Source organism: Trematomus bernacchii, unplaced genomic scaffold (assembly GCF_902827165.1).
Source record: "Trematomus bernacchii unplaced genomic scaffold, fTreBer1.1, whole genome shotgun sequence".
Classification (NCBI taxonomy): Eukaryota; Metazoa; Chordata; class Actinopteri; order Perciformes; family Nototheniidae; genus Trematomus; species Trematomus bernacchii.
The window spans coordinates 3,486,019-3,509,385 of record NW_022987720.1 but is presented as its reverse complement, the minus strand read 5'-3'; the positions used below and the strand labels follow the sequence as shown (position 1 = coordinate 3,509,385).

At 39.6% G+C, this 23,367-nt stretch overlaps 2 protein-coding genes across 2 annotated transcripts in view; one reads left to right on the top strand and one right to left on the bottom strand.

The window, feature by feature from the left end:
• Positions 1-1,446: 1,446 nt before the first annotated feature.
• Positions 1,447-14,735, bottom strand: si:dkey-206f10.1 (adenylate cyclase type 8). The gene is made up of 20 exons (XM_034143480.1): positions 14,556-14,735; positions 12,793-13,536; positions 12,275-12,424; positions 11,957-12,087; positions 11,139-11,250; positions 10,913-11,040; positions 10,200-10,358; positions 8,242-8,473; positions 7,992-8,162; positions 7,800-7,900; positions 6,488-6,689; positions 5,751-5,843; positions 5,441-5,601; positions 4,771-4,852; positions 4,490-4,648; positions 3,926-4,072; positions 3,419-3,511; positions 3,193-3,307; positions 2,864-3,066; positions 1,447-2,094 (listed from the first exon to the last, which is right to left on the bottom strand). Exons 1-20 carry the CDS (start codon positions 14,733-14,735, stop codon positions 1,894-1,896), a joined length of 3,564 nt encoding a protein of 1,187 aa, XP_033999371.1. The 3' UTR covers positions 1,447-1,893.
• Positions 14,736-22,132: 7,397 nt separating this feature from the next.
• The window catches only part of LOC117492580 (protein EFR3 homolog B), a 34,411-nt gene continuing 33,176 nt past the window's right edge, over positions 22,133-23,367 (top strand). Inside the window, exons 1-2 of the mRNA XM_034142913.1 lie at positions 22,133-22,270; positions 22,754-22,893. Of these exons, the coding sequence (XP_033998804.1) occupies positions 22,887-22,893 (7 nt within the window). The 5' untranslated portion in view covers positions 22,133-22,270; positions 22,754-22,886. The remainder of the gene's footprint in view (positions 22,271-22,753; positions 22,894-23,367) is intronic.

Here is a 23,367-nt window from a genome sequence, read left to right as displayed (position 1 = left end):
ACATTTAGAAAACAAATATTAAACTAAAATAGAAACTTAACATTGCACATGATAGTGAATGTTATAATGGCAATGATATAAAAAGTGCTCTTCACACTGACTTGAAACTGGGCTTAAGTAATACAGATTTGGACTCGCTAGTTCAATTCCTTAATAAGACAGCAATAGACAGACCTACATTGTAACATTTCAGAATCAGAATCAGAATATGTTTTATTACCAAGTAGGTTTACACATACGAGGAATTTGCTTTAGTATTTACAATATTTACACATGACAAATACTATATACTGTAACATATGTCTTTGTTATTTAAAAAGCAACAGTAAAACAACTTTAAAACAATTTGTTCGGCCAATCAGAGATCTTGAAGATTGGAAAGTATTGGACTTGATATTTGACTTTAAGTTGCCCTTAAAGAAGTATTTGTGACCACTAATCATGTTTGTTATGCTATATCTGTCTCTTAATTAAAGACGAACTCACTTTTTCCAAACACCGAGTGATGCATCTTTCGCAATAGACGAACAAGGAGTCGGCTGCAGAATACCCGCGCGATTAGCAGCCAGAAATAATTGAGTCAGGAGAAATCGTCCAGCAAGGAAGGCGAGAGGCTGTGTTCAGACCATGGATGTATGGTTCAGACTGGGACAACACTTCCATTGTTTTTAATAGAACCGACAATGGTAGTTTTGTTATCTGACAGACCCCTTGAGACTTTGGTTTGAAAATGTATCACATCTTTGGGGATGATTATATCAGAATAAATCATATGCAGAATTTAAATTAAATAGCACCACCGATTTTGTATTAATTACAGGTTTTATTAGCAGAACATAAACACATTTATTTATTTTTGGAAAAAAATATGAAAAAACAAACATAATATCGATGGAAAGGTGAATCTGTCAATGTCACAATTTAGCTGTTACATATTACATTTGCAAAATGCCAAATGTTTGTAATACACAGCCTCATTTTAAATGCTCATTCATGTGTTAAAACATTTTAATCTGAGGTATAAACAATCGGATTATGGATTAATTAATATTAATTTAAATGTATACACTTTTGTATTCATATAAATACTATTCATTAATGTTTTCTTATTTTGGAGCAATTTTATTTACCAGATCACATGTCAAATTCCTTAGGAAGTCCCATATGCCAATATTATCCTTCAGTCAACATAAAAACACATCATAATTAGCAGTAGTAAGGTGTTTTTTATGTGACAGTGACAATATGCATTAGATCAACAATATAACATAACATCATGATTATTAGAGTTAGAAATAACAAAATAGATGCAGAATAAAACAGTAAACACTGCAGCATTGTGTAGGCCATTGAAGAGGTCTGTGAGAGGTATCTGGTATTTTGGCTTAAAGGTCTGAGGTATTTCTGGAGTCTTATCCCAGTAAAAACATTTTATAAATAAAAATACATGTTGGTCTTTGTTAGTTTTGCACAAAATGAAAGTGATATGCTTAATACTCCTTGTAAAGCTTAGATATGGCATTGCAAAAGAGAAAGCAGAACCCTCAAGATGCTCATTAAGACTGTAAAAGAACCCAGTATGACGTTAGGTCCTCTCTAAGCAAAGTTCATGGACACATGGATCTATTCTTCAGTTAAAGATTGAAGCTGGACTTCTGAACTGAAATCTGCCCATGTATGAACAATAGAGCCCAAAATATTGCAGAGGAGGACACAGTCTGCAGGAAGAAAGGCTCTGGTAGGATTCAGATCCTGTTTGTGCAGCTAATTTTGTTATGGCAAAGTATGAGACACACACAACAAAGCTGTAAACCATTAAAGAAACAATATGGCCAGGCCGTGTCCTTCCCCACATTCAGTCATGTGAATCTATAAGTCCTTTCATTGTTTAATTCAGCAGCCAGAGCGACTGAACCCCCCATTGGTCTCTCTTATCTTCTCCTTGTGTCTGGCCTGGACAAGACTAAACACCACTGCTGCCAGCGTCATGCGGCCCCCTGTCCGCGCCCCCTGGCGATCTGTGCCCATATAGGCCCTCTTGCTGCGCGAAGTGCTGATGAAGTAGGTGCGGACTTTCCCCTGACGCTCGCTCACCTGCAATGAGAGCAGCGGTCACATCATTATTTCTCAATGACCCTCAAGATTATTTTTGAAAAGACCTCTTCACAAACTAGATGGGTCCCTGATTATACTGTTTTTCATCAACATTATAGGTCTCAGATATATACAAAACATGTCTCTGAAGTGTTTTGCTCGAAATACCAAACAGATCGTGCATTGTGGCATCCCATAAACCCCTCTGTTTCAGCCCTGTTTCAAAAGTGCTGATTCTATCTGTTACTTTAGATGAAAATAAGGAGCCACTCCCCACGCCCCTCTGCGAGATATTTGGTTAAAAATAACACAATGGTGCTCTAGGAGGAGATTCAGGTGATAAGGTGGGCGGGGGTGTTACCTTAGTTGGTTATTGGCTAATGGTTACACGAGCCAAAAAAATCGTTATGACATCACAAAGTGGCCAAAAGCTGATCAGCTCATTTTCAGACAGGTTTTAAATGGATCAGGAGGACAAAAAGTGAGCGGCTCTTTTTTCCTGAAACTTTCAGAATCTCTTTACACATGTTTATGTATAAAAGACATGAACAATTGGATTTTGCATAATAGGTGACCTTTAAAAACTAGACATTTCATACACAAGTGTCCCTTCCTGAACAAGGATGTAACTCAAGAAATAGAGTTGTTACTTTTCACCAGCAGATGTCCCTCTTGTTTAATTTGTCCTATGGGCTAAGCTTTTATTTCTTAAACTGTTTTGAATTCTGCTTTAAATGAAAAGTTAAAATCTAAATGGACAGCCACTCACCCCCTTGATGAAGATTTCTCCACGTAGCTCCAAGATGAAACCCCATTCTGCCAGGATCCTGCACGTGGCCTCAGGAACCTGGATGCGCCCGCTCACCCCCGTGCTGTCCATGCGGCTGGCCAGGTTCACTGTGGACCCCCAGATGTCATACTGTGGCTTAGTGGCACCGATCACTCCTGCCACCACCGGCCCGTGGGCAATGCCTGATTAAGTGAAACACAGACACATCATTCACTTTAGACAAATTAGTCATACATCCAACACCAAAAATCCCTACATAGAACATTTTGTATCAACCATCTATTGTTTGTAGGAGGTGAGACACTTACCCACACGCAGCTTAAAGTTTTTGAAAGTTTGCTTGTTAATGTCCATCAAGGTCTCTTGCATTGCCAACGCAAACAAAACCAGCTCACTCAGGTGATTCCATTCATCCATAGATTCCTGAGAGAGACGCAGAGACAGTTTTATTTAGAGAGAGAGAAAGGAGGATATTGGAAGGGTAAATACAGTCAAAACAAAAGATAGCACAATGTGTGGAAAAATATGTCCCACCTCTCTGTCTGGAGCCAAGCCTGAGGCCGCCATGTAGCAACTCCCAATCGTCTTAATCTTCTCCACATAGTGGAAGTAGGAATCCTCCAACAGCTTGTGAAATAATATTAAGAGAAACAGAAAACAAATTAAACTTCAATCTGACAAATAGAGTTATGACAACATTTGTCAATAGCTCGGCCTGAAATAAAGCACGTTATCTATGTTATAATTAATATTAGTATTATTATTGAATGTTTATTAGATTCTTTATATTCTTTCACCTTAGAAGTCAGGTAAGGAAATACTAAATTCATACAAATATTTGAAATGCAGTTAATGTTTTTATTGCTCTAATTTATATAAGTCAAAAATATACTGTATTATCTACTATACTACTTTGCATACTTAACATTTGCCTTTAAAACAATGCCATAGATGGAGTATTTTTGGCTTTTATACATCATACATAGAGTCATACAATGATCTGAATTCACTCTATAGCTTTCATTTCAGTCCCATTCTTACCTCATCAAAGCTAGCAATGATCTCATTCAGGAGTCGGAGGCAGTCCACTCCCTCATGCTTGATCTCCTTCTGCTCAAAGTACTCATTGAACCCAGCGATGGAGGCAAACATGACACCCACTTCATCGTAGGATTGAGAGTAAAGCTCCTGAAATGAAAATGGTGTCATGACTTTCATCCTAAAAGACCTTTTGTTTGACTATTGATATGTTATGACATTTTATTATCACTCCAAAACATCAATCATTCTCTCCAAAGGTTACAGTTATCGATAAACTGTACAAATACGTGAAGGCGTTCAGTGAAAATGTTTGTATAAAACAAGAACATTTCAAGAACATCTTCTTTATCATGATGTTAGCTCCGCTTTAAACAAGGTTAACACAATAGCAACAGCAAACACATACAGACATTCACAATCACCCAATCGGGATTTAAATTAGACTTGGATTATTCTCACTGTAGGTTTGTGCTCCCTTGATAAAGGCAACAAACGTAAAAATAATTACAGAACAAAAGCATAATTAAAAGGGAAGCTTTCACAGTGAGGCCATGTTTACGGCACCTCATCATTCTTGCTTCGGTCCAGAAAGTGTCGGGCCACATGGACAGGCAGGATGTTGTGTAATAGACACTCGTTGTGTTCCCGAAGTTCCCTCATGTCCTCCACTTCCTTTTGGGCCTGCAGACGCCACAGGAAGTCCAGTCTGGCAGTGGCCTCCCACTGAAAAGAATAGGACAGATAAAACCATCAGAGGTCATGCATCTTATCTTATGCATGTTAGAAAAATATCAGAATGATGACGGACTAAAATCCATAAATCCCAAATCAAAGTTCAACAGTACCTGCCGTCCATTGTAGAAGACAGCAATAATAAACATGACCATGAGGGAGATCGAAATTCCCTTTCTCCTGACGAAGTGAGACCTGTGCAAATATGAATAAAGAGGGGTTGTTATAGAGATGCACATTTTGAGAAGTAAGAGAAGTATAATGGTGGAATATAACATTATTTAATCAAATACTGTATTTACTCGTACTTTATTTGACACTATTTATATTATATTATAGAGTAATACTTTACTTTACTACCTAGAAGTATAACAAGTATCTACAATTGGCTCCACATTGCTGCTCTTGAATGTATTTGTGATAAAAACAGAATAGTGTAGGATATATAAATGGCAAATTTAAACTTAACTACTAACATACATTGAATCACAACAAATCAAATCAAATCAAAGTTATTATAGCCCCACATCACAAGAAATGCCTCAAAGGGCCGTACAAAGCAAACAAAAGCAAAGACAAAAACAAAATACAAACGTCATAGCATAAAAATTATAAAAAACATTTTACAACATTATACATCAACTTAAGTATTGCCATGTGATAAAAGCATGTGACTGTAGTGATGGAAATACAACAGCCATTGAAATACTAAAACTTTTTAAAAAGCTAAACAATTAGAAACCAAGTTCAGCCTGGGAGGTCCGGGTTATATTTCCCACTGACCGTTGAGTCATATCATGGCGTGTGAGTGTGAGGAAGGCCAGGTGGATGAGGTAGGAGTAGACGGCCACGGCCAGCAGCAACACAGCCAGCTTCAGCAGAGAGTTCAAACGCAGGAACACAGCACAGGTCACCATGGCGATTACACCACTCAATACAAAGACCTGAGGAGACAGAGGGAGAGAGGAGAGGGTTGAAGACACTGAGGAACAAAGTGATAAGATGACTGGATGGGAGATAGTCAGAAAATGTCCGAACAACTTCAATAAAATGCTTAACACTAATAGCGTGTTAAATGCACAAGTGCTTTTACCTCAGGGCAAGTGCAGACAGTGAGCGGGTGTGAAGCTGAGCTTGTTTTGTCCATAACATCAGCCTCCTCTGTGTCTGTGAGAATGCACCATACCTAGACACAGGCACAACACACAAATAAAGGAAGTTACATTAAAACAATGACAACTAGCAAAAGAGGTACACGATTAGAATCAGGAAGAAAAAGGATTTGCACTTCTTCAAGCCTTTTTCAGGGAGTATGTCAGTATGCTTTAGACGAGTTTGTTTATAGTTTTAAGCATTGAAATGATTTTGCCATTTACAAATAGGCACGTTAATTGTTTGAAATAGGAGTTTTTATGTGATTTTTGTGTCTACTTGTAACCTCATTCAAAGACCACTTTAAACAAACTCTATTCGAGTCCAAAAAGTGCTCCTCCCCAAAGCTGTCTCTTTCCAACATACTGTACACAGTTCTCTTTTAGACGGTTTCATGTGCAATCTGTGTATGGAAGTGTCGTTTTCTTGTCATTTGAGGCTCATTTTGAATGTCAGCAGGAAGGCACACCTTTCTCCATTATGCATAGTTAAGTGTGGGATCATGCAAACAGCAGGAGAATTTGCTTATGTTCATGTGATTTGCAAAGTACAGTCTAAAGTGGAAATCTCTCAGACACAACCAGTACAGCAGTATAAAAGTAACATTTGCTGCACATAATTCAACTTTATTCAATAAATGCATGTTTCTAGGTCTGGCCCTGTGTTTTAGGCTCTCACCATGTTAGTAGACACCAAGCCAAAGTTGAGGAGTATGGCGGTGAGGGTGAGGAGGTTGCGGGCGCTGTTGTTTTCATGGATCCAGCCGCAGATTTGCAGTAGAGTTGCAGGCGTACACATGAACTCTTCAGCCAGGGCCAACATCAGCAGCAGCATGTAGAGGAGCAGGAAGACCGAAAACAGGATGATGACTGGGAACAGACTGCAGAGGAAGAACAAGGGAGGAATGGAAGGGAAACAGGAAGGACGTGAGTGAAGTAGTGAACATGTATATCATGGGTAGAATAAAGAAACAAGAATTCTGTGACAAATGTTCAAGACTATTGCAAACTGTAATTCCCGGTACTTCCTGCAGATGGCATTAAAGTAAAAACAGAATCAGAATCGCAATGGGGAAATTATTACAAAGAAGAGAACAGACTTTCATATTTAAAAATAACTAAGTATGCACACCATATTAATAATAAAAAAACACAAAAGGTAAAAAACAAACGGCAGATAAGTACACCATGGTAAAAAAAAGTAGCAGTATTTAAACATGAAAACCATAAACATAGTGGTTTTAAAATCAGATAAAAATAGCTTTTATATTAATCTCATTATAATGCGTCAGATTTAGTTTTTCTTTTGAATGACACTGTGAAACAAAATACAGAAATTAAAAGTTACATTTGAGATTGTTCTCTATCTAGGAATACAGATTATTAAGGACTTTTAATGTTTCATCTTGTAGTTCTTGGTATACACGGAGAACTTGATAAAGTTATATTAATGTTAAATTCCAATGACCGTAAACACATTACTTTTAAAGCATTAAAGGTGGGGTAGGTAAGTTTGAGAAACCGGCTCGAGATACACTTTTTGTTATATTCCATGGAATGCTCTTAACATCCCGATAGCAATGAATATCTTAAGTGCTTTGACAAAAAATCCATAAAAAAATGTCATCTGTGGAAGCCGTAATACTGTAAAAAGCACGACCAATCATTTTAGCCGGCCCGGCTAAAATAACTGGATGGCCTACCTGCCTGTCAGCCTTCCATCTGTGCACAAACTTATCTCGTGCCCTCATTGGTCATGTGCGCGTTCGTGTGTGTTGGAGGAGGAGCTCTATAAGGAAGTGGCAGATTTTCTCCGGTTGTGTATTTTCAAATTCTAGCGATCTCGAGCCGGTTTCTCAAATGTACCTACCCCACCTTTAAGCTTTAATAAAAAGGCTTAAATTAACCGTTCAAACCTGATAAACCAAAAAGATGAAATTGTCAATGTGAATTATGTGAGATTCGATTTGATGATCTTAGTGCCTCCCTACCTGGGTGCAGAAATGAGGGTCTGAACAACCATGAGAAAGAGGAACATGATGAAGGAGCACACCAGGTTGGAGTTGAACATTTCATCTCTCATCTGGCAGAACTAGACAGACCGAAAGAGATCAAAAACAACATGATTTAATCTGGGGCATTAACAAATTTCCTCGTCTTGATCACACAAAAGACCTGCTTACCTTTTCCTCAATGTGAGTGTCTTTGAACACCAGGGTCAGGGGGGTGATGTGCTCCCTGTGCATTCGATCACTGCTTCGAACCTCAATAGCGTGTTGGATGCGTTTGTTGATCTCTTTGGAGGTGGACAGCCATATGTTGGGCAGTGATCCGTTGGTGAAGGCGGCGAGGATCTGCGAGAAAATAAAATAAGAAAACAGGTCAATCGGGTACTTGGTGCCAACAATAGAAAGCTGTTTAAGAAACACTTACACCGTTCATGTCAATGGCATTCCCAAATGCAAACTCTGGGGTCCAGGTTCGATTAGTCTTCAGGATTTTGGGGGGCTCAGTGTAGTCAACTTTGCTCTTTTTCTGAGGACAGATGAAGAAAGTTTCGATGTTGTGTTTGAGCAGAAACTCGTTCCTGTCGCGGCCGTGGCCAGCTTCGGTCTTGTAGAGGCCTCCCAGACAGTCCAGAGTCGCCCTTGAGATGTGGATGCGTCTAGAAGAGAGAGAATAGAAGCAGAGAGGATTATCAGCAATGTACAAAATAATGTTTTAAAATCATAACGTGAAGATTGTAGAAGTTGTGAGAAAACCGAGACAAACTTCTATCTTTGACTACAAAATGTGCGTATGTCATTTTTAACACAGCTTAAAAATCAAGACAAAGACCGTTGGAAAACGTTACTCTAAACACTATGTTTCCGTAGCAACACACTGACACTGTACAACTGTCACTGTGTCAGTGTGAAGGTGAAACATGTCAGAAAAGGCACATAAAGTTGACTGCTAGTGTTAAACCACACAATGGAGAATTCTGCCCTTAGAAGATATTTTCTATTTGAATAATCATGGCATCAATTCAGAATGCATTTGCTTTTCTGTAAATGACAAAGAACTGACAAGCCTGTCAAGTGTCATCTAAGGCAGAAAACCAAAGCTCGATTTCACAAACTTAATTATGTTTAAAATGTTTCAGAAAATTAATTGAATCCCAGCTGAAAATATAGATTATTGAAGCAAGGGACACATTTTGACTAAAATATTCACTTGTGTCTTAAGTATTAACATATCTAATGAAAGGTCAAGACTTTTTTGAGGCACTTTATTATCATTTTTATTCAATTTATTGACATAGACAGCAATGGAGGCATAACAGTTGGATCTAAGTGGATGAATAGGAGAATATGTCATGAGTTTTAATGACTGTAAACTATTCTACTTCTTACTCAAATACAACATATTTTGCCCAAAAAATGTATGATGCCGATTATTATAAAGACTTTATCGATCCCTTGGTGTAATTTTAAAGTTACCTAGCAATATATTCAGTAGAAAGCAGCAACCTTAAACCAATACACATTTTAATATAATTTACATTATTTTGCAATGAGCACAATGAATACTTGTGAAGATAATACACTATTATTATGACTTTTAAGTTAAAGATCTGGGTACCACTTTACAATAAGACTACCCTTATAAAGGGTTTACGAATAGTTTGTAATTAATTTATTAATTAGGTTGTGAACACTTTATAAATCATTAATAAGCTTTTATAAGACATGAAATAAACAGGCAACTGTGACCGGTTGCTTGCCAAATAGTGAGCTCACATTTATCTGTACTGCTAAGCCTTATTAGAAATGGTTGTAACTCATTAATACATGGGAATGTGTTTAACACTTTACAACAAGGCTCCCTTTTGGCAGTTATAAATGTTAGTAACTCATAAATAAATGGTCATAAAGAGATGCCAAGAAACATCAAGATGGATGGGGGGAGAATCAACTCTGTGAACAACAGATACCAAGGATGCTGGCTGATGAAGAAGACGAAGTAAGCTAGGTAGCCAATATAAGACTTAGCAGTACGGATAAAGGTGGGCTCATTATTTGGCAAGCTGACTAAGCCTTATATTGGCTACTTAGCTTACTTCGTCTTCTTCATCAGCCAGCATCCTTGGTATCTGTTGTTCACTGAGTTGATTCTCGCTAAGTAGCCAATATAAGGCTTAGTCATCTTGCCAAATAGTGAGCCTGTGTTGATGTATGTTAGAACTGGTATATAAATGGTTCTTAATGATTAAGTGTTTACAACCTAATTCATAACCTAATTATAAACCCTTTATGAATCCTTTATAAGGGTAGTCTTAATGTAAAGTGGTACCAAGATCTGTATACTTCTTGCATCACTGTCTGCTGGCACTTGCAAAGACCACTCACCCAGGTATGCCCCCGGCCTCCAGCATGTTGGCAATGCCCACGTCCCAGGACCAGACGTCAAACTGCCATTTCTGCAGGCCTAGCACCCCACACAGCACAGAGCCCGAGTGGATCCCAATCCTCATGTCCATGTCAAACTTCAGATGATTCCGCACGTACCTGGAGTTTGTGGGAAGTAAAGCCACCGCGTAAGACTAAAACTCTAGTTTTGCAGGACACAAGACGATGACCCCTGAAGAAGTCCAACGAATGAATACTATACGATACGATAATACTTTATTGTCAGATCAAGTCTGAACTTTTTCTTGCATCACAGCAGCTCCATTTGCAACATCAAGCAAGGACAAATATTAAGATATGATACAAGGAGTACACACATTTAATATAGATAGATAGATAGATAGATAGATAGATAGATAGATAGATAGATAGATAGATAGATAGATAGATAGATAGATAGATAGATAGATAGATAGATAGATAGATAGATAGATAGATAGATAGATAGATAGATAGATAGATAGATAGATAGATCTAGTGCTTCAGTCTAACTTAATACATCTTGGAACCCTGTATCTCCATTATATATTTTCATATTCACTGATCAGGATATGGTTGGGGTCATAGACAATGTTGTTGGCCATCCTCACTATGTTATTATGGTAGGCTGATTCATAGAGTTTCTGACAGGGTTGACCTACAGTCACACTGACCCTATAGCGTTGATCATGTCCAGGCCCAGCTCAACACAGTGGCGGGCATGGGCACGCTGCGGCTCAGGGACACCTGACACACAGTAGTAACAGTCTCCCAGGAGCTTTATCCGCAAGCAGTGGTGCTCCTGTAATGAGGAATGATCAAGACACCAGGAACAAGAGAAAATAAGTTATTGAAATAGAAAATATATTATCTAAAAACTAAAGGGGCTCTAATGCTCACATCTGCCAGTCGGTCAAAGCGCCCGAAGAGCTCGTTGAGGGTTCGGACCAGATCCTGGGCTGATAGTTTCATGGACATTAGAGTGAAGCCCTTTATGTCTGCAAAAAGGATGCTGCAACGTGAGAGCAAGAGTTATAAACTAAGTGGCTAAAACATTTAAAATGTATAAGGGGACTCCTGTGACTTCAATACTCAGACTTTTACACCACTGTTGAGAGATTACTGTGCAATATACACCTTAGATTTATCTGCTACCTCATTACTTGCTACTTATTTTTGTTACTTGTGTGTCTAATTATTTGATTTGTATTAATTAAGGTATGCTTTCCTCTTTATGTTATTCCACTAATGTTATTTTTGCCTTTTTGTCTGCAGATTAGACCCTTTGCTGTAACGTTTTAAATTCCCCCACATCTGATTCTGATATAAATTCATCTGTTTCAACAGTTTGGCTTTGACTGCATCTAGGCCAAAAAAAAAACATCTATCTTCTGTACGTAACACTTACAAAGGTTTGGCTTTAAGTGAAGCTAATACGATAGCACATAATGTGGTTGAGTTTATAGGAAATGTATCTACAGGATTCTTTCTTGTGTTTCTTTGTTTCATGGTTAAATCCACTTATTGTAAGTTGCTTTATATAAAAGCGTCAGCTAGGAAAATCTAATGTTCGATTTGCAAGATTGTAAAGAAAATTAAGAATTTGCTATTCCAAAGAATCCCAAGTGCTATAAAAAGAATTAACAGCATCCATGAGCAATGTATTTTGTGTGTATGTGTGTGTGTGTATGTGTGTTTTTTTGTGTTTGTTTGTGTACCTGACGTCCTTGTACTGGTGGATGTAAATCTTGTGAAACTCATGAGGATTAAGCTCGTCTACCATAGAGCTTATGTCAGCGATCATCTCCAAGGCAACAAAGCGAGGCAGGATCGACAGCACCAGACGCTCCTGTGTGGACAAATAATAAACTGTATTTGCAAAGTATAGCTTCAGCACGTATAATGCTTGCTAATTCACAGGTTTAGAAGATAATTCAGGACTAATCTTTTGGAAAGTTTAGATGAAAGAGACACCAGTCAGTGGTGTTAAAAAAGCATCATCGTCTGACCTCTAGCTTTATGCAGCAGTCACCTACCTGTCTCTGGTTCTCCTGCTCTAGTTTGAGGCGACCCTCAATGCAGCGCCGCGTCTCCAGGAACACCTGTCTCTGGGCATGGTCTGTCAGGTAGTGGATGAACAAGCCGGCTGTGTTCATACCTAGGTACAGCAGGCCTTTGGCAAACACCTGCATGCAAGAGAGAATATGTATCATCGAGTTGATTTTAACCAGGTAAACCCAAAGCATGTAGGGTAAGGAAAAAGATAGGAAATAGGAAACTGGTTTTTCTTTAGGGATCTCAGAGAGAAATGTTTATACTTAAAGGACTTGTGTACAAAATATGATTAGCTCTTGATACATGAATAGACAAAAGGTTTGTTCTGCAAAATAAGATGGCATACTAAAGTGAGATTTTTTACACTAAATGTTTAGGCATAGACAGGCATTACATTCCATCACTATAATATATGCCTTTTTATCCGTAATACATTTGATTTTATAGTATAGTTAAACATAAAGGAATGTAACTAAATCTCAAAAGCTGATTTCCTCACCTTTCTCAAGAGCTCGGCATCATTGTAGTGGCGCACAATCTCCACCAGAAGGTGAAGTACTGAGGTGAGGGAGCCGGCGCACATGGCCCACAGCAGAGGTAAGGGCAGCAGCGTGTAGGTGGCGAACAAAGTGAACAAAACATACCACGAAGGGTCTCTCTCCAGTCCATACACCAGTCCTCCCAGCACCTGTGTGGTCTGAGACATCCAGCTAGCCAGGCCTGCGTAGTTAAGCCACCCAGGGGTCATGTAGTCTTTGCAGGTTAACACAACGACGCACAGCGCTATAGCTAACAACATGAAAACGCCTGTGAGGACGCCACGCAGAGTGTCTGGGACCCCATCAGGGGCCAGGGCCAAGTACAGAAGCAATATGTGTAGCTTGGCCATTGCATCAATTACATTGGTGATGGCCAGAGAGTTGCGTCTTTGGTGGGAGTAGTGTTGCTGGTAGAGTTTCTCCAGATCCCGAGACCTAAATGTGTGCCTCAGGCTGGGAATGTAGACTCCACGAATTGAGTGGCCCCAGTTTTTAAAGAAATCGGCATCGCTGGCGTATTCGTTACATGTACTCCTGGCACCGTTGTAGGAGCAGGTTGAGCCGCGGGATTGCAAAGGGTGCACTCTGATCGAGGAGGCCCGACGTTTGGTGACCCCTCGTGAGGCCTTGTTGCGGATTTGTCTGTTGATCTCATTCATGTAGGTATCCGTCACAGAGATTTTACTTGCTGGCTCCAAACCCACCTGCCAAGATGACAGAAAATTATATGTGTTTACTCACATTTCCCATTCTCATTCTTGCTGCTTACCTTTATTCCTTTACATGACAGAAAGGTTGTAAGGTTGTCTATTTGTTGGCACAGATATATGAGCAGGATGGGCTAAGTCTCTTTAAAGGGTTGGTCCACCAGATTTACAAACCCTAACTTCATTTTCTTTAACCTTTTTTTAACCAGAAAAATCCAATAGAGCTTAAATGTCTTTTAAAATATTGATCTGGCCAAGCAGGCAACAAAGTCTATGATGTGCACACATTACATTTAAAAACATAGAATTCAATCTCAAACAATTTATAGAAATGATGAGTGAAAATGTGTCCACGCAACACAATAGTTCAAGTAAACAACACAGACAAAATCCCTATGCATTGAAGCATGAAAAGTTTTTGTTTTGGTTTAACATGCAGGTCATTCCAAGAACAAGGGCAATAAGGAAATAGACCCCTTTTTTCCAGTGTGTTATTAGATGGAACACTGTAGGTGTTTTGAGAAAAAATTCATAAACAATAAATATATATGTTCACGGGTTACTGTCCTGTCATTGCCTGAATATACCAATGCAACTACCTATCCAAGTAGTAATTGAATTGAATTATATTTGTTCATTAATTATATGTTTCAGAATTTGGAGCACCATGTAACTCCATTCACCGCCATCGTATACGAGCATTGGCATAAATATCAGAGACAGATTCAATCTAAAAACAGTGGGAAAGTACTGTGAAACCATGTGACAAAGTATAGCCTTGGTGTTTTGTCACATAATTCATGTTCATGATTTTGCTGCGGACATTTTCACAGAAATTAAACATGTTTTTCAGTTAAGGTTATCTGGTTTGTGTAAAATGAAGCAGTGGTTCAGAGCATGTCCATCACAATCCTCATAATCTTGAAGAGGAATATGTTTAAAACAATAGGACACCAAGCAGTAAAAGACAACAGTATTATCTAGAGTTAACAAATCCACTGATGATTATGTATCACCTGGGCGCTGAGCTCCTGCTGGGTAATGATGTGTTTCACAGCATTCTGCCACAGCTTCGTTTTCCTCCGCAGCCCAGGGGACAGGGTGGCGGTAAGGCAGGGCGGCTCACGCAGCTCCATGGGGCGGACTACTGTCGTCTCGGCAAAGGTGACCATGGTGGTGAGTTTGAAGGACCTCATCCAATGCTTTCAGATCATGAGGAGGCAGCACCCTGATGCTGGAAGAGTGGCATTGTTGGGGGTGAATACAAAGAGGATAAGATGGTGATTAGTGAGGGGTTTCACTTGCTTTTCTCACAAATATAATGGACATTCATTTTTTAAAAGGGGCACTCTACCAATGTTATTCATTAAGTTCAGTATTGTTAGTACTCAGCCCATGAGAACAACTGCATAACTTCCTCTTTGGCTTTGGAGGAGCTTTGTCAAGAAGATAACCCTAGTGATGTCACAGTGAACTCATCAGGATAATCTCAGCGGGGGCTTGGAGATTAAAACATTACAACTAAAAGTCTTACAAACTGCAGGTGTGAAGTTGGAAGGGTGTCGCTGCTTACCAGGCGGAGAGGGCTAGCATTTTCAATATATTATGATTTTTAGTTGAATTATGTAGGAATGCAGGATTCGTTTGTATAGCTTGATATCAGCCCCAGCTGCTGAATAGAACACTAGTGGTACGCAATTTAGGCGTGTTTAGCTGATTTAGAAATGTTAAACATTCTGAAACAGATTTTAAAAAGACAAAAAATATCAGAAGTACATTAACATGAAAATAATTAAGCTTACTATCATCATTTTTGGCTTTATTCAAATATGTAACCAATCTCTCTTTGAAAATAAGTTTGTAGGTACAGTAGTATATGTAGGCCTATATATTTGTATGAGATTTTAAACGAACGTTTCAAAAGATTTTGTTGCTTGTTGGTTTGAGACAACCGTTTTATACCGATTTTGCTGAATCATGATCATTTTTGATCATATTTTGTCACTGTGAATATACAACAATTGATGTATAGCTTTTGTGGCTCCTGATTAACATTGACAACTCAATAACACCTCACATGAAAAAAAATCCTATAAGAAGCATATCAAAGCCTCGTTATTGTTTAAACTCTTTTCAACATTTAGATTTATGTGGTTATGCTTGACACATTTAGCATGTTGTAAGAAGCCCATGATGAAACGTGTTTGCACAATGTGTGCCAGAAGAAACGCAGCTTGCCAGCAAATTATCCGGAGGCCAGATTTAGACGTGAGCTGGTTAAGGCTCCGAGTTAAACTCCTCCAGGTCCTTCTGTCACTAGCTGTCCCGCCCAGCCACTGTCCATTGTCAGCGGTCTGATTGTTCACTTTTCATCATCACTGCACGAACGAATATGATGAAACATATTATTTTAAAAGATCTGCCTTCCTCATTAAGGCTTTCATTATGGCAGCTGAAAATCTTCATCCTAAAATGGCAGACTTGTTGATCACACTGTTCTCTAATGTAAAACAAAAACGTATTGATTTAGATTCAAGCACTATTTGATTTCAGGCTCTCTATGATAAAATCCACAACTCTGCTGGTAAAATAAGAGTTACAAAGAAATAGAGTAGAATTTCTGACAACTCAGGGGAAAAGTCTTGAGAGGTTAAGTCTTAAGCAACACTTGTAGTATTTCCAACACCTTCATTCATAAACACATGTTGGCTTGCGGCCACAACTGACCTTTAATGTTTTACATATTGTGTATCCGTGCATCATGTCCACCATTGGCAATAGGATATAGTCTTCCAGCCCATGGTAATCCACTTTTGCTGATTCCATCGCACAGGAATTGCACACAGATCTGAAAATTAAGGCATAATCCATGAAGGGGAAATGATAGTTGAAAAAGTCCACTCTGTATAGATCCAGCCAAGATATGTTGAGTCGTTCTGGCAGGAATGTAGGTCATCACATGCACTGTTTTGAAATGAAGTCAACAACTGCACTGAAGGAGAGCAGCAGAAGTGAAGAGTGCAAAGAGGATTTGCCAGTCAGCAGCCACTCTCACTGGCCTACAAAGCTGATCATTGGCACCAGGACAACTTTAAGATAATTGCAACGCTGTCAACCTTTGACCGAGTCAACTTAACCTTTAACATCAGAGTTGACATTTTATTGAAATAGAATTAGAATCAATGCGTTTTCATTGGCTCTCTTTCATACTCTCCATATTTATTTTTCATTTACTCCCATTCAAAGAGATTAAAAGCAGTGTTAATGCCTCAACATTGCCTTCATGCTCTTGGCTATGTCAATATGCATTAGAGCAATAAGAGTAAAAAGTTAAAACATTACCTAAAAGCCTACAAGGCCAGGCTGTTCAAGCATGACGCTGAATAATCACAGACATGAACAGCACACTGAGGTGGTATACTTTTTCAAGATCACAATTTTTTTCTCCAGACCTGATTAAAATGCTAATTTCACACAATTATATTTGTGCTTGACGTCACTTCCTCATACTCTGTGGTTGCTTCTTGATTGGCTTAGAAACACTCTAGGGCAATTGTTAAGGCAAGTATAACCAGTGTTATATCTGCTTTTTGAAGACAGGATTGTCGAGGACAAACAGGTTATATATCACACAGGCTCCGCCCTCTACTGGACTCTATGGGTACTACTCTCTATCATGCTATGCGGGCATTCACCTACTGAGTAGCATAAACGTAGGCCCACAGTATATAAGGCGGCTACGCCTCCCGACTGTCATCCTTTTTCTCTTCGGCAAGCAGCAACAACTGAAGCTAAACGTAAAAGAAGATAAAGAAATAGGAAAATAATATGGACTCCTTGAACCTCGGCCTTGCCCTACATGCCCTGGCTTAATTGCGGGCACTGATCCCCACCGCTTGTGCTTCGAGTGTTTTGGGGCCCGACCATGCTGTGGAGGGCACAATCCGCCCTTGGGGGTGGACGCATTAGCACACGAGCCATGGCCAAGAAAGCTGCTTTACGCCTTTCCACCGCTGCATCTCATTCCCCCCCTCCTGGAGATTGTGAGACGGGAACGTCTGTCAGTCATCCTAGTGGCCCCAGGTCGCCGCTTGGCGCCGTGGTACGCGGAGGTGACACAGATGATGGTGGGCCAGCCCTGGACGATTCCTCAGGTCTGGGGGGCGCTGTCTCAGGAAGCAGGTGCAATAAGTAAGTAAGTAAGTAAAACTTTATTTATATTACAGTACAGCAGTGGTTCCCAAACTTTTTGTGCCCAAGGCACACCAAAGGACAAGTAAAAATCTCAAGGCACACCTATTGTGCAAAATAGCCCTTATAACACGTGTTATCACTCATATCATGTAAAATATCTGTAAATGTGCATAATTATTTACTAATGCCAAATAAAATGTGACAAAGACAACTATATTACTCATGAAATATTTATTTATTCCTCCCCGCAATGGGACCTGCTGTTGGTGCTCGAGGTTCTGGTCACAGAACCATTTGAGCCTCTGGAGTTCTCCTCCCTGAAAGCACTGTCATGGAAGACAGCATTGCTACTTGCCTTGACTTCGGCCAAGAGAGTGTCCGAGCTGACCGCTCTGTCGGTGCACCCAAGTTGCCTTTTGATCCGGGGTGACCGTAGCAGGGCGACACTCAGACCGAACCCCTCCTTTGCTCCCAAGAGCCTAAGGAGTTCGTATCCCAGTAGGTGGCTGACCCCCCCCCTGGGATAGAGTGCACTTATGTTTTTCCCATGCTCCTTAGGGACCGTGGGAACATGATGCGCAGTAAGCTCCATGCAGAGTCTTCCGCACTATGTTTCCATGCACACTCTACACGAGGTAAGCGTGTGTGAGTGTGCCAAGCTGCGGCCCCGACTTCTCCACGGTCACAACCGGATGGGAGGAAGTGGGGGTGCGGTGGCTGTTAACCAAAGGCCGGTCAGGGGCAGTGTGATGGGTCGATGTTGTTGAACGACAGGGCGTTTATACATCGGGGCTCCACCCACTGTACCCATAGAGTCCAGTAGAGGGCGGATCCTGTGTGATATATAACGGGGGGTTACGTATTGTAACCCTAGTTATATAAACACAGGCGGAGCCCTCTACCTGGGGGCCCTGTCTTTCCTATGCCGCTCGCTGAAGAGGGTGTAGGATGACAGTCGGGAGGCGTAGCCGCCTTATATATTGTGGGCCTGCGCGCGCATTCAGGTAGGCTCGCCCCGATTGGCCGGCTACGTTTATGCAACTCAGTAGGTGAATGCCCGCATAGCATGATAAAGAGTAGTACCCATAGAGTCCAGTAGAGGGCTCCACCTGTGCTTATATAACTAGGGTTACAATACGTTACAATTCTGCCATGCTTTATCATTTGTTTTCTCTATAACACAGACAAAGTCAAACGAAAGAAATGTAACTTTTCTTTCCTCTTCCCTATATACAAAAGTTGGTCATTGATTGATTCGTTGAGTCATTTTCTTTATTGAGTCTAATTGAAGATTTTAAAAACAGTGATATAATTTGCTGCTTAGTGTCTTCACTTCAGTCTTCTTCTGATTTCTGCTACTTCATGCTGGTTAATGTTAACACAAGTCAAGTAGTAATTCTGTAACAAATGCAAACATTTTCTGGTCATTTGTTGTATTGTAGATTTTAATAGCAATTTGAGCCATATATACAATTGCCTTGCAATTTGCTGTATTTGGTGATGGTGTTTCCTAATTTAAAGTGTAACACATTTATGAATTACTCTATTTAGACCAACAGTATACTTTAAACCTTTCTTTTTTTTTATTCACTTATTTTGTCATTTTGTTTAACAGTATCTTTTTTTAAATCATGACATAACCACAACATCGGCGATTGATTGTATCAGTAAGATAAGAAGAGAGGAATTTAATTCTCAGGAGGAACCAAAAGCAAAAAAGGAAATATCAGGCACAGCAATATCAGGAACAAGTGTGTCGGAATAGACAACCATCCCTCAGTATTGATGAGGAAGAGCACTACTGGGCTGATAGCATCAACAGGTCTGGGGTGCCTACGGGTTTAAGCTGGTTAAAGTTTTTGAGACGTGCTTTGCTAATTGCGTCCAGGCCCTTTAGGCTGATCTAATGGATTCCCATCTGTCCAACCGTGACTGCATGGCTCAGACCTTTCTTGCTGATTACTGTGCATCTAAAAATAGCCAAAGGGTCTAAGGCAATTAGTTCTACAGTACTATAACTGCTAAAACCAATACCAGCGTCTAACACTTGGTAAGTATATAATAAAGCACATTTATGAGATGAAACAGAAGAGTTATTCATTGGTGATCGTTCTGATATAACACAGCCCTTGAGTTCATAATGGGCAATTTAGGTTAATGCCTGTGAATGTCATTCTACTGCACAAATCTGTCATTTAATTTAGGTTCTCCATTTGAAGGGCCCTTGAGCTTGTGTCCACCTGAGGGGGGTGTTAGGATGAATTAGTTTGCTAAGGGAAAAAACATAATGCTAATTATGCAATAAGCCAAAGGGGTCCGTGATTTTAGAACAGATAAGGGGCGTTGTTGAGCATGATGCAAAGTAAGGTATATTTAAGGCTAGCCGCTTTGGCTGTCCTCTAATCAGCTGATTCACACACATACTCACGCCAGACCTGAAAAAGAACTTACCCATTAACCTTGGCAAACGTTTCACTTGAGTTGGACACAGACCTATTAGACCTATTACCGTCTATTGGTGTTGTATCACAGATGCACTGTGTAGTCATGTGTGTGTCGTAACACTCTTAGAGTTCAATAGGATGGTGATTGCATGATAGCTTTTGTTGGTAGTCTCACAAAGCTCTCAAAGGTGAAGGTGTGTACAGTTCAACTAGGGACAAGGTAAAACAAAGATGAAGACCAGTGCAGAGATTTTGCTGGAACACTTTCACGATAATTTTGGGTTTTAAAATCTTCAATGTGTTGAATCAAAGAGTTTTGCCAAATCAACAAATAAGCATGCAAAGGATTATGACACAATGGATTTCAGCCCATATTCACACACATTGAGGTCCTGTATGGTAGGGTGATAATAAGGAGCACTGGGCAGGTTTATCTTGTAACTTTATCTTGCACTATGGGTCCTTATGACCCTGCAGGAATAAATGCCTATTTTAAAATGAATAAAGCTTCCTTCAATGTAAATTATATGTCCAAAGCTAATGTAAAGACTTTTCCTTTATCATTTTAATAGGATTTTGATAGAGCTCTGAGCTTGTTCGACAAGAAATGTAAGGCTCATAGCCATCATGTCATCTGGGCCTCTCCCCAATAGGCCCATGTTATAATCCATCCATGCAACAATCCAGAAATACCTGTCAGCTTTTAGGACTCCCCATTTTCTGCACAGTCCTATCATTAGCTCAACATAAGTAAGATGGTATTATCCTTTTCAAAAAGAGTGCCACAACATTTGCTATCTTAAAGGGGCTGAATAATTAAAGAGATGACAGCAGCAGAAGACAACAAAAATAGTTTCACATAAACAACTCAGGGATCTGATGGCTCAGTGGGGACCCTGGGAGTTAAATGCTTTAGTGGTCTGCCGAGAAGCACCAAGTCTGTCGCCAAGACTGGTTTACTCATGGCAATCTCCAAACTGATTTTCCAGACTCACTGCTGTCCCCAACTGGTAGAAGAAAAAAATATTTCCAAAAGCAGGATGTCCCATCCACAGATACAGAGAATAAAGAATACATATTTTTGATTAATTCTTTTATAGCCTGATAGTCAGACTGAATTTCGTTTCACTCATAAATAATTGTTATGTATTCTTGCATTGCTGAAAACAAATTAGGCAGGACATTGTCTGAATGGCTGCACTCTTAAACAGCTCTGCAGAAATTAGGATATATGATGTAGGATTGAATCATTTAAAAGGAAATACAAAATAGGTTAAAATCTAAATCCACTGATTATGAGAAAGCATGTTGTTGACCCAAAAGGTAGGTAGGGATATCATTTAAAATGAAAGTGTCTAACCATGGGATAATTGTATTCCTCTGAAAGCAATGTATTTCAAACACAAGATTAACACTGTCTTTTTTTTTTTTAAATACTTGAAATTAAAGTAAGCCTGTATCACCTAACTTTTCATATTAGACTACTATCAGAACTTTGTGACGTTGTGTTTCTTTTCACACATAAATAATACCATTGACTGTAATTTAGCAAATGATAATGTGGATAGTAGCCTACCCTATCAGCAACATTACTCAATTCATATAGGATATTTATAAAAATTACAATACATTCATATTGCTGTAAAATTAAAGCATTTGTCAAAAGTAATGACATATTAAGTGACCATATTGTCAAAAATAATGGCAAAGTTTCTCATGAATATGGGTTGCGGTTGCGATGTAATTTTTTCAAGATTGTTTCTCATAATTATATGTAGCCTACAGGATATTCTTTTTGTCCTCGCATTGTCGTAAATTGTCTTCCATAAACATCTGATGAAGTATTTGCATGATATGCAATCAATCTTTCTAATGTGTTTCGAGTAGTCTGTATTTGTTCAAACATGACAAAAGCTACTATCCAGAGGTGGGCTGTCACATAGTACTAACAGCTAGCCAGTAACAGCTGTCAACCAGAGGAACAGTAAGTAAGGCTGTTACTAAATGTGTCTTTGAATAGTTTACCTTTAGTCAAAGGGGCTGAAGGGACCCGCACGTATGCCGCACACTTTAAGGATTTTCCTCACTTCATGGTACGTATTTTTTTTACATTTATTTACGTTGTTGTGATACGCGCAGCCAGGGCAATCTCGTTTAGCAAGTCAGGCAGATAGCTAGCTAACGATAGCATACTTTGCTATTAGCATAGATGAATGCTAGCTCTGAATTATAGTTACTTTATGTAGATATATATACACAACATATACATATATAACCGTATGTTTTCATTACGTCTAAACCTTATTGAAATCCAGGGGTTAAAACACTATCAGAGAGCACACATTTAAATGAAAACATGTAACAGCTAGCTATGCTAACATTAGCCTTACATTAATTGACTGGAAAGTGTCCTGATTTCTGTCACAACAATATTTTATAAATACACTCTTGCTTTTCACGGGTCAGGTAAACTTTAACACCGGGTATCTCCCGTTTTTATTTAGGTTCAAATATCTTTTTAATGTCAACAATATTTATTAGCTCATCGGCTAATTTGGGCATACTAACTTCCACAGGCCAAAGACAATCCAGCGGTTTTCCTGATTTTTCGAAGCGCCGTTGGAGACTCAGTTTGGGGCTGAAGTGCCTCAAACCTCAGTGCCTCCGTGGACCTGGAAGAGCAGCGCCGCCTTGTGACAAGCTTCCAGCATGACAGGTGGGGAACACCACACTATTAAACACCTGTACTATACCTGAGGACGTATTTACGGCACTATACATTCAATGTAGCACACTGCTGAAGAAGTTGGATTAATACTAGTTGTATGAGCTGCCTGATCCCAAACCCCATATGGAGACAGCTGATTGTGAACATGTTTAGTGAGAGAAGCTCTGCATCAGTGCTCTAGGTGTTGGTGTGAATGATGTGTCTATTCCCGAGTGTTATGTGTGAATTTGCACAGAAAAATCACTCACCAGACATTTTGCCTGTGTTGGCATCTGCTGATAGATACATTCCTTGAACCTCAAACCCACTGACTGAATGGCTGTCCCACAGTGCCCCTCTCTCTCCATCCTCCTCTCTCTGTGTCTCCCTGTCCCTTTCACCCAGAGAGAGACTTTGGGTGGATAGTGAGTACCATTGTGTCAGTGAGATGTTTATTAATGAGAGAGGCGCACACAGAGAGCA